We start from the raw sequence: 12,207 nt of genomic DNA, 5'->3' as shown, positions 1-12,207 counted from the left end.
CGGGCGCTACCTTTCATGAAAGAGGCTCACTGCAAGAGTTTGCACGATGAATGGCTTCAGCAAAGTTACACCGTACCTTTTAGTCTATGCCAGTGTTTCTAAAATCATGAACCTGTCATCGTGGCTCAGTAACTATGGTGTACTGCTGCTGAGCATGAGGTCACGGGTTCAATTGCTGGCTACATTTCGATTGCCGTGTAATGTAAAAATGCTCATGTTCTTAGATTTAGGTGGACATCTATGAAACCAAGGTGGTCAAAATTAATTTGTTGAGCCCTTCACTACGGTGCCTCTCATAGCCCGAGTGTTGCTTGGGATGTTAAATCGAATGAATGAATGAATGAATCAATGAATGGATGAAAAGGAATCAATCAATCAACGAATAAATAAATCAAATCATGGGTCCTGACCATTCCTCTCCACCGCCCTTACCAGTTGAAAATGGATGGAGTTGGCATTAATTTCATCTGGGAAATTCGAAGAAAGGGACATCATGCGAAGATGACACCAGAGACAACAAAGAGCATAAAATGAGAATTGCACTGCATTAGCTACGTGCCTTTGAGAACCTCGTCTCTAACAAACAATGTCACACAGGCCGTGAAGAATAGTTGTCCTGCTGGCATGTTTTGTTCTTTTACAGCACTAATTTTATACACACCTTTTAACTGCATTTGTGGAGCTGTCATTGCTGTTAAATGCTAGTATTCTGGAAACTGTTATCGCAACTTCGTGAAAAAAAAAATGAAAAAAAAGGAGAAAATACTAAATGCACGTAAAACGGGGGACAAGTGGAAGAGGGGAGACAGCACATGACATGTGTGCACGTGTCCTGTCCCCTTTCTCGCCTTGTCCCTCATTTTAAGCACCTTTTAGAGAGGAATCAGGACCAACTTCCCATTTAACTTCAAGAAAGTAAAATCAGTGGTTTTTTAGTTAATGTGTTCACACAATTGGACTAAAGGGCATATGTCAAGGAGAAAGTGTGTTTGATTGTGGCAGCTGTGTTGAATGGAATCCACGACCTTGTGCTCAGCATCAGAATGCTAAAGCATGAAATCTAGGTTGTACTCATAAAAACATTGGACTGGACTGAAAGGGAGCATGGGATGCGTAACAAATGCACAGATTGCTGGGGAATTGCCAAATTTGCTGTGCATCCTTTGTCTCCCTTGTGTCCTTTCTTAAGTCATACAACGAATTGCCAACGGGAAGTTTGTGCCTTTATTTACACCCCTGTTCCTAACGAATTGCCAACGGGAAGTTTGTGCATTTATTTTACACCCCTGTCTTCTCCGTGTTGCGTTCAAAATTTAAAGGGGTCCTGAAGCACTTTTTACCGAAGTGGAGAAATGCATTTGAAGTGAAAATACGCTATTTAAGGAATACTTCACCGAAAATAGTACTGCAGTACATTCAGTAGAAGAGGAGTTATTGGAAATCAAACACAGCCCCTGCTGTGCTCCCGTTCCATCTTCAATACCTTGCACTGCGAAGGCTATGGTGGAGTGGGGCGTGGCCAAAACTCTCCACCTTCTAAATGTCACCGTGTCGCGCAGTTCAGATTTCATTCTGGATGTTAACGTAGATGCCACGACTTCTGATTTTGGTGCCTACGATGCACTAAATGTAAGCCAAACGCGGTTGTCCTCAGCGAGCCGCAGTGCACTTAGCCAGTGGACTTGTGGTGGTACCCGGCGGTGGCTACGGTATCTACGCTACATATCCGACCACAGCTATCAATAGCAGCCGCGTATGGGAATCCACTTTATTACGAAATAAAGCGTCCAGAAAAGAGTGAGGAACATGACTTCTGTTGAAAAGAGAGCACTTGAGAGAAAAGTGACTTTGCGATCCGCTTGCGAGTCCCACGCACCGCGTTAGACAGCAAAACTTGGCTGAGGTGTTCACAGCAGCGCAGATTACCTATGTTATTTCACCAAGCCCGACAGGTGCTTCAGGACCCCTTTAACAAATTGTGAGCTAGCAGTTGATGCATTTGTTGTGCGTTTCATGACTTTCTGTGCATGCTATTATGGTCTTCATTAATCACAGTTCAAATTGCGTTGTTGTGGAAAACTAACTCTCTTCAAGCTTTCTGTGGAAACCCTCTCCACAAGCTTTTTCGACCGTAATTGGAATGCTTTGGGAACTGAGCCATCATGGAAGGTTTTATTCAGTGGTAACTGCTATTTTTTTCATCGTCTTAAAGCATGTGCTCGCTTCACATGCAGGCGACCTCTCGAGCTCGATACTGATGGCATCTGGTGTGTGCTCCCTGCTTCTTTCCCTGAGAATTTTGTCATTCGAACCAGCAATGCTAAGAAACCAAAGCTCACCATCTCTTACCCTGGTGCTGTGCTCAACATCATGGTTCAGGTATGCCAATCTTGCTGCTATCGTCTGCCTGATTTCTTTTTCACCATCAATATGCATGCAAACTGACTGTCACTTTATATATGACTACTAAACCTTATGGGGTACCTCTCGCTGGCTGTTGGGAGAACGACTGGCTGTAGTGTGCGGCATGTTCGAGCTTTCGTGCGCACGCTCGGAACGCCCAGCGGTCAGACATAGCCTGGCTTTGTGGGAAAAAGATTAAGCCTTGTGGTCTCAGTGTCTTCCTTGAGGGCCACGGCCTGAGTCCGAGAACCCATGTTCCCACAACCTGTAAATGGCGAAGAGTGATAGTTAAGAACTCAGAAACACACAGCAGTTCTTAATAGTGCCACCCCCAAGGACTCCATTCGAGCAAGTCGGGATCGACCTCCTCTATTACGGTAACTCTCCGTGAAGAGAGGGTTTATTGGGACGCAACCGACTGGTCTTGAGCGCCAGCTGAGGTTCCGCTATCATGATGATGATGATGATGATGTCCTCAGCACATGGCTTGTACTCACTTTGGGGGATTGGCCAAGAATAGAGCACCTGAACTTTTAGATATGGATTCTGAAACTACAGTTAATGTGCAATTTAGTAATCAGAACAGACAGATTAATTTTCCTGAACTGCATAATTTATAATAATGCCATGAATTAAAACTGAAATATCTCTCAGAGAATTGTAAAAGTGGGATTTAAAATTTTATTCGTTTTGTTGATTGAATGAAACCACAAACGGCATCAATATCGCTAGGTGAACGTCTTCTTCTTCTGCCCTCTCGTACCCCGTGTCCCACTACTGCTTGCGGCACATACCCAAATCATACAAGACTTTCACGCTTGTAACAATAGTATGTTTGAAACCTTATCAGTGCTTCATTTGGTGGAAATTAATTGCATCTGCAGTGACAGTTCAATGCTAAACTCCTCCCTAAATTTCTTTTGTGTGCAAAACATGGCAGCGTAGCTCTCAGAATGCTGGTGGGTGGTGTTATTGGGACTGAGAGGAGAGCAATGAAACAAAACAAAAATGCTACATTTGCTTGCAGTATGAAAATTCTTAATTGAATTGGGCATTAATGTCTGCTCTTTGAGTGTTACTTAAATTTTTGTTTACTCTGCCTATGATCTATGATATCATATTTGTTGCTTAATAAAATGAAGGCTAGCAACCTAGCCTGGTGTAATTTTTCTCATTAGTATCCATCAGAAGTAGACCTGATATCAGCTTATAATAAGGGCATTTTTTTTTTGCTTCTATGTGTGTCTTGGTAACCCAGTAACTATTTTAAGGAATTTGTGGAGTGTAGCACATTGTGGATACCTGATTGTGGTGTTACAGTCGAGTCCCGCTACAACGAAATTCACGGGACACGCGAAAAATTTCGTTGTGGAACAACTTCGTTAACGAGAAATTAGTATGTATATACGTACGCCAAATGGCAAAGTCACAAACGAAACCGAAACCATCGTCCGGGAAATCTTCGCGATAGCCTGGGGGCAAAGGCTGCGACGTACCGAAGGCAGTCCATAAAGTGTCAACTTCACGAGAGAATGCATTTCGCGCCGCTGTTACAGCATTTTTTGTACATTGCGGCCGACGCCCAACTCAACGCGCATGCCAGGCCGATCGTGAAACACTCATTTTGCGGCACATGCACCTGTCGCAATTAAGCGGTTTGAATTGAACAATTTCATTGCATATTTATGACAAAGTCGGCAAACTTGGCAAGCTTGCGCTTACCGGAAGTTTTATTTCCAGAAGTCGGTCAGCCTGGATTTCTTACGCATCACGACAAGCAAAGGCATTACGCGAGTCACACAGTCCATTAAAGGAGCCATCGCAATGTCATTGTCGTGGGCTCTGTAGCTTTGACGAGGTCAAAAGGATCCATTACTTTCAAAGCAGTCGCTCGGAGTCAGTGTGTCTAGCGGGTTGTCATTTTCCCCAGACTGACGAGACGTTGGCATCATGTTGAAAACAGCGCCTGCGGCGTGGCCGCCGTATCTTGAAAGCAATCTGCACCGTGCACAAAGTGCGCGCCCGCGCTGTCCTCATCTTCAAAGCGATCTGCGATGTGGGCAAAGTGCAACTAGTGTGGGTAAGAGTCGTGTGCGTTGTGCTTTCGACGTTTAGTTCGCGTTGAAGCGAGAGACGGCACGGAGGTCGATTCGCTCGCTGCTATCGCGCTTTCTCATTCCACCGTGTTGACACTGGGTTTCCGCAGTCATAGAATGAGATGTGTTCATGTTACCTGTGCGCGCATGACACTGTGCTTGGTAATTTAGCTGGTAAGCGAATGTTTACAAGTTTATACGGCCGATAAAACTACAATCCTTAGTTCGTATAGATGTCTACTAATCTGCTATTGCAATCGATGTTTCGCGTCTCGGGCAAAGCTGCGAAATTTTTTCCTTCCGCTTTCTGCCTCGGCGATCATATGTGCCTTCTCAAGAGAGAAATTTACGCTTCTTCGTTGGCGTAGCCATTTCGACCGGACACATACATCACAGAAAACGACAGCGATTGTGGTGATCCCATGCAGTCTCGCGCAGACGCGTGATGACTACGCGTAGCCATGGATTGCAGTGGCCTAACTTGGTACTTTGAACTTGATTTCGTTCGCGAAAACCTCGTTCAAGCGGACATACGATCGTCATAGCTTTGGAAGGGCCTTCTAATTTGTCTACTCGGCAGTTCAAATTTCAATTTAGTCCTAGTGTCGTTCTCGAAAAGTTCGTTTAAGCGGAAATACCGAATAAAATGCCTTCATTATGGAGATACTTTTTTTGTATTACTTTCTATGGGCAGCTGACGGGGAATCGGAAAATCTTCGTTGTGGCGGAAATTTCGTTGTAGCGGCATTCGTTGTAGGGGGATTCGACTCTACTTGCAATGACAGGGGCGTAGCCAGAAATTTTTGTCGGGGGGGGTTCATCGGCCCGACCGGGGGGGGGGGGGGGGGGCAAGCGTCTGCTTTGATAATAAGTATCGGTAGTTTAAGCACACTCTATGCATGTATATCAAAGACATGGGACCCCCCCCCCCCTCGCGTGTGTGTGTGGCACTGTGTGCTTGTGAAGAAATTAAGTAAAAAGTAATGTAAGCTCAGTAAAATACAGTAAGTACGACAGGTACAGTGGGCGTTTGGAGCAACCGTCTCTCATCGCGCCACTGAATGGACCAGTCTTCGAAAACGCATCATTGAGACGACCCGCCCGATCGGAGAAGACATCATTAATTGTTAATCTCCGTTAAGCGTAGATGGCGTCGTCCTCGTCGGGGCGAAGTGCGTTTCACAGGTCAAGGACCGCTATACATGTGAAAATGCACGTGTTACCAGGCTATACCTACTCCCATAGCAATAGCTTGTTCGCTGCGTCTTTGCGCTAGAAAACTTAAATACGCGCAAAAACGAATAATGCTTTTTTTACGAAGCTTTCGTCGCCTTGCATTTCCTGCGGCAAGTGCATGGGCCGCTGTGTCTTCCGCTGTGCGAGCGTGCAGCCGTCATTTGCCTTTACGTCAACAGATTCAGAATTGTACAGAATATTTCACCGCACTGCATAGTTATGGCATGTGTACGCATTTTAAGTAGTCGGTGCGAGTCATTTCTGCTTCACTTAGGCCGGTGCAAACAGGAAGTGGCCTTGTACCTCACAGAATCTCGACTGATTGGTGTACTAGTGATGCAGTAATGAACTCCGGTCTTGTTCAGTGCATAGTGCACATAATCAATTTCTTAGGACGCGTGAACTCCGACGAGAACTGTCAGCGCCTGCAACAAGAGTTTACTTACGCTGTACTGCGCACAGCAGTAATCCATGCTTGTCGGCTGTCTGTTTCGTGCATTCTGTTGCGAGTCGGTGGAATTTCACTGCTGGCATCAACCCTTTCGTTTGTACATTGCTGGTTTTGGATTCCACAACACAACAGCAACTACCAGCCTTTCGTAATTGCTGGTTTGGGATTCAGCAACACAACAGTAACTACCAGCCTTCCGTAGGAGCGCAATCGCAAACGAGAGACGTTTTGCGCTGTAGACTATGGCTACGTTCACATTTGGGAAGCGGCAAGCGGGTGGAGAGGCCAAAGCAGCCGGAAAATCTTTTCCGCGCATGTCCAAGTTCACATTTCTTTTGCTACCACCGCGGCCGCGCTGCCGCTTTCGTCCACATCCATCTAGTCTGCGTACGTTTGTCGGCGTGGTGGCGCTCATTATCGCATTATTTCGAGCGGTATGTTCATTCACTGACCCACCCGCCATCAAAAGTGATCATCTTGCGCAATTTCGCGTGTCATCTGCGACCTTCGGTAAGTTCCTCGTTGGCGTTCTGTAATTCTCCTCACACGGGCGCGGTAGCGCTGTGTCACAGGTTGCTGCCTATAGGCGTGATTATATTTCTTTAATAGCTTTTATTTACAAGTTGTAATAACATTTCATCATTTCGTATTATTTTCGGCGCCTCCAGGACACGAAAGCGGCAACGGGAACACCAAAGCTAAAACCCGGGCTGGCCCTTGTGTTGAGGCTCGCCGAAGCCTGCGCGTCCTACGTGAGACCTACGCTTCCAATCTCTCGTCGCGACGAGAAAAGCACCCCACGACTTCTGCAACATACCGTGCACGTGCGAGGAGAATTATGGAGCGTCAACGAGAAATCTGCCTAACTATTGTCTTCCATGGAAGTGGAAGAAGAAATGGCTTTTATACTTCTACCTACTTGTTTTCTAGAAATGGACAATGAATAAACGGAAGATAAGAAAACCTCGGAAACGGCAGTGGTGGGTTCGCCTGGCTTTGCAAAAGTGTAAGGGCCCATTCACACTTGTGACTAGGCGAGGTCGCGCGACCAATTGCGACTGGCGACCAGAAAACTACTCAAGACGAACGATGTTCACACTTACAAATGCGACCGACGAGTCGCTAAACCGAAATGTATCACGATATACCGTTCACGTCTGCTTGAAATGTCATCGCTGCGTAAAATAAGCGTCAGCGTATACGGACGTCCTGTTACTTCGCATTTGATTGGTTCAGCTGTTCTGCGACTGTGGTCGCGCGACTGAGAAATCGAGCAGTGAGCGACTGGCCGGAAACGGTCGCATTTCGAGAAAAGCGACCATTTGCGACTACTTGCGACTGGTCGCTTTGCGACCAACTTGGTCGCGCGACCTCGCCTAGTCGCAAGTGTGAATGGGCCCTAAGAAGTTGGGTCACGCCAAGGCTTCGTTGCCGCACCTCCTGTCGCGCGACGTTGAATACTATCGCGAGTATTGCTGACAGTACGTTTGAGTGCCACTCTTGTCGTAGAGCAAGGGGTGGTTCTTGATCGCGTCGATCAGCATTACAGCCTACTTTTGGTGCCATGTTCAATGTTACGACCGGAAGTTTACATGCTAGTGTAGCTTCCGGTCGAGCAGAACGACTTTCCGCCGCGTTTCCGCTTCGCCATGGCGAAAAAATCGGTCCGAGACCAATTTGGCTCGCCGCCTGTTTTTCTGCTTGTTTTGCCGCCTAGGCGGGCGGATTTTTGCAAGATTTTGCCGCTTCCGACAGCTTTGAGACCAAGTTCCTACGCGAACGCGGCCTAACCGGCACCTGAAGGGAAGCGGCGGAAATGTATACCGGAAATTTCGACCACCTGGGGACTTTAACGTGCACCTAAATCTAAGTAAACGGGCCTCGAGCATTTTCGCCTTCATCTCAAATGCGGCTGCCGCATTTGTTGCTTCATTTGTTGCGCATTTGTTGGGCATTTGTTGTTTCAGAATGCGGCCGCCACATTCGCGCTCAAAACCTCACAGAGTGTCAAGGCCTTGACAAACACCGTGACAGTTTTTTTTTCCATATGCAGACATGATTCGCTGTAAATTACCAACCCAAACGGAAGCGCCCAGGAATGAAAGTGTGAAAGTAGCACCGGTTTCTTGAAATATGTCAGCGCGAAGCGACGAGAGAAAAGGGTGGGTTAGTGGGGAGGGGGGGGGGGGTGCAAAAAATTTCGGGGGGGGGGGGTTTGAACCCCCCCAACCCCCCCCTTGGCTACGCCACTGTGCAATGATTACTTTCAGTTTCAATTGCTTAGAGAATAGAGTTTGTTGGGAACAACTAGACAACCTTGACAGGTCTGTCAAGCCAAGGGGTGCCTAGTGTGTCTGTGCATGTACATACATGCATGTGTGTGTGCGTGTGGCAGTGCGTTAAATTTCACATTTAGGACGTCACTGCAAATTGAGTCACAGCTTGTTGAAGCTTGCCAGCTTCAGATCTTAAAAATGCAAATTACCTGTTTTTATCATGAGATGATTTTGATATGTAGGGAATAGCATCAGTCCTTTCAAAATTAAAAAAAGGAAGGTTCACATCAGTGCCTTAAAGAAATTGAAGAGGAGAACTTCAGAATTTGATGTTGGGGACACCCTTAAGGCGCATACACACTAGTGAAAAACACGCACCGCTGGCGATAAAACGCAGCTGCGGCTGGGCGGCCGCACCAACTGGCGGCGCGCCGCTGCGGCAGTCACGTGACAGCGTAGACTCCTCGACCCTTCTCCAACTATCCGTCAGTTTCGTCAGGGAGCTGACGCGTGCAGACGATAGCTGCGAAACGAATTTCCAGGCTGACACTGGACGCGAGTACGAAACGAGCGGTCGGGCGAGTCCGCATGAAACCAGTTTCCCGCGCGCACGTCACCCAAGCGGCCGCTCTCATTGGTCTCCTTCATCCGCGGCACGCGGTAAATCACAAAAAATCGGTGCTGGATCGATCCCTCCCGTGGCATGAAAAAGCTGCCGTGTGGCTGCGTGCGTGGCGTGCGTTTTGCTGGCGGAGGCGCGCCGCATGTGTTTTTTCGCTAGCGTGCATGTGGCTTTAATGTCACTATAGCATTGTAAAGGTGTTGGAATGACGACGTCTCATTGTCGCGTTGCTGTGTTGTAGGAGCACAATACAAACGACCAGTACCACGAGCTTGTCAATCCTGAGACACTCGAGTATGTCCAGCGGTCAGAGAACTCAATCTTTTTTGAAGTGGATGGCCCTTACCTGGCCATGATCCTGCCAGCTTCTAAGGAAGAGGGCAAGAAATTGAAGAAGAGGTGAGGCATTCAGTTGTAACAAATATGTATTTTTCTTTGCATTCAAAACAACATTTATTTCATTCTGAAGTTCTAATAAAGATACTCGGCAAGGAGTTGCAAATATTGATGAAAACATTCTGTATTGTGACAGCAAATATGAAATTTTAATATCTCTGCTCACTGTGTGTGCTTATTCTTATGTGCATTACGGAATTATAATTTACAGGTGCCTTATTAGAATAAATCCAGAGGCAAGATTTTACAATGATAATTTTCTTTGTTCATTTCCCCTTTTGCGCCTGGCTTTTACAAGCTGCTAGGAAGTGCTTTCTCCAGGACTGGACTATTGGTGCAGAAGAAATTGACATAATTGAAAGACAAGAATAATTGCAAAATACGATCCTAGCTGTTCACACTGCTGACAAAAAATTGTGTTGAACGAGAACTCGGAAGCAGGCGCTTTTGTGAAAGTTCAATATGAAAGCTTAAAATGGTGTATGACAATCAAGGTCTCATAGAAAGTGCTATAAAGACATTATCACTCCTTGAGTTTCATGTAACCAGGCAGTTTCCGGCAACCTGGACTTGCTTGCAGAAGTACAGTTGTATTAAATTACATGCTACGGTTTTTATCATTGTGAAATTTGAATAAATCGGGTAAGAAGGTTAAGATATGCACCTGGAAATAATTGAAAAAGGTTAAAATGCATGCTGGGAAATCAAACTGCCAATCTAATTGGCATTTTATTGTGTTATCTGAGAGTTTCATAGGTTTGTCAGATTACTCCTGTTGTTTAAGCGGAGCTGTTTGCATTGGTGAGCCTGTATTGGTATCACTTTCAACTTTAGTGCAAATTCTACAATTTGATTATTGCACTTTGAACTGTTTTCATTAGTACTCACCTGCAACAATAAGGGTATTGCTCTCTTCATCGTAAACTCACAGCAGTTCAAATTTCTGTGTCGTCTACATAACTAGCCCTGTTCCTTTATATATGCAGTACTGAGGCTGTCAGCGATGTTAATGGTAATCATGAATTATGACAGTAGGGATTTTTACCAATACAAATGTATTATTGGCTACTTCACTGACAGGCCAGCACTGTCCTACGCTAGAGTAGAACTGAACATACGTATCATATTTCTCAAGTGCCTCATGCGGTTGGTCATGCTTAGGTATGCAGTATTCAACTTTGATGGTTCCTTGGCCGAACTGAAAGGATTCGAGGTGAAGCGACGTGGTGAACTCCAGCTGATCAAGATCTTCCAGTCATCGGTGTTTGAGGCGTTCCTCAAGGGCAAAACACTGGAGGAATGCTATGCAGCAGTCGCCAAAGTAGCCGACTACTGGCTTGATGTGCTGTACAGCAAGGTAACCTGGCTTTCTTTTTTTCTCTTCTAATTAAAGGGGCCATGACACCGAGTTTTCGAACCTGAACTGTGCATTGTGTATTAATTAGAGGTGTGCGAATACTCGAATATATGAATACGAATCGAATTGTAACTTCTCGAATAGTTCGATTCGCGAATCGAATCTTAAGTATTCGGTTACTTGAATATTCGTTATATTCGGCGAGCCCAGTTGGCGGGTAATATGCGAAACACACTCTAAATACACAGTTTGAATGCCACGAACCTGATAGCACGCAGATTTAATTGTGGTCGTGACACAGCCGAAATGTGAAACTGAACTAAAACGGCCTTTTGTTTGCGCCGCTCGCACAGGCTGCACCATGTTTCATTTCCTTCACAAGCAAGAGTTGTATACAGTCGCCGACGGATTTTTTGGACTCGGAAAATTCGGACTTGTTGGATATTCCGGACTTCATAAATGCACCTTCTGGGTTCCCATAGAGCTAATGCAGTTTTTCGACGAATTTAGGCACCCAAGTTCGATTTTCTGGACTAAATCGCTCGTTCCGAGCCACGCTACCCGTTCTTGGAAGACGCCTTGTTAGAATTTCGCCGACTTGACCAGGCTTGGCTTTTAGTGGGGGCCTCTATGGCCTCCAAAATTGGGACACACACGCGTGCACGATTCTGTCGTCTCGGAGGCTACGTGCGAAATAACGGGGCTCGTTTCTTCGACCTCCATGGCGATCTCCGTTAACGGAGATCTCCAACGCCGTGACTACAGTGGCTAGAATGGTCACTGTACCGTGACTAGAATCTAGTACACTCTACCGTGACACTCTTGTCGACTGTATGCGGAGATGTCAGTCTTGCGCAAATACAAGCAAATCTGATCGCCTCCAAGCGTAGTATAAGGCAGGGCATTATCAAACATTTTTTATACCACTCTAAGCCTAATAAATTTTTTTTTTAAGGGTGAATGAGTTTTTCGGACTTTGACTTTTCGGACTAGTTTTCGGTCCCCACGAAGTCCGGAAAATCGGTCGGCGACTTTATACACTTGAGAGGAATCGGAGACTGCAATTCGCGAGCACGAAAGGAAACCGCCCTAGCGAACCGCGAAACCGCGCACCACGGCGTGCTGCATTGGCTGCGTCCCGTCGCTGCGGGCAGCACTCGCGCCACCTCTCGGCCGCAGAGCCAACCAATTTCTCTCCTACTTTTGCAAGCCGGATAAAGGTGGCGCCAGTGTCTTCCCCTCCCCCGTCACCCCACGCGCTCCACATCGTTAGCCGTTGGCGTCGTTTCGCCGGGCAATCAGAAACCACCAAGTCCCTCACTATCGGAAAGCCGACGTACTCTGTTCCCGAATTTCATCTGCGTTATCTG

General features: G+C 46.4%; 1 protein-coding gene across 1 annotated transcript in view; it reads left to right on the top strand.

Annotated features, from left to right (window-relative positions):
* LOC119455662 (DNA polymerase epsilon catalytic subunit A-like) overlaps positions 1-12,207 on the top strand; it is a 94,153-nt gene that overhangs the window by 20,580 nt on the left and 61,366 nt on the right. Inside the window, exons 20-22 of the mRNA XM_049668934.1 lie at positions 2,235-2,379; positions 9,326-9,483; positions 10,642-10,837. Of these exons, the coding sequence (XP_049524891.1) occupies positions 2,235-2,379; positions 9,326-9,483; positions 10,642-10,837 (499 nt within the window). The remainder of the gene's footprint in view (positions 1-2,234; positions 2,380-9,325; positions 9,484-10,641; positions 10,838-12,207) is intronic.

This window comes from Dermacentor silvarum, chromosome 6 (assembly GCF_013339745.2).
Source record: "Dermacentor silvarum isolate Dsil-2018 chromosome 6, BIME_Dsil_1.4, whole genome shotgun sequence".
In the NCBI taxonomy this organism is placed as follows: Eukaryota; Metazoa; Arthropoda; class Arachnida; order Ixodida; family Ixodidae; genus Dermacentor; species Dermacentor silvarum.
Note: the sequence above shows the minus strand (reverse complement) of the source record. Positions and strands in the feature narration are given on the sequence as shown.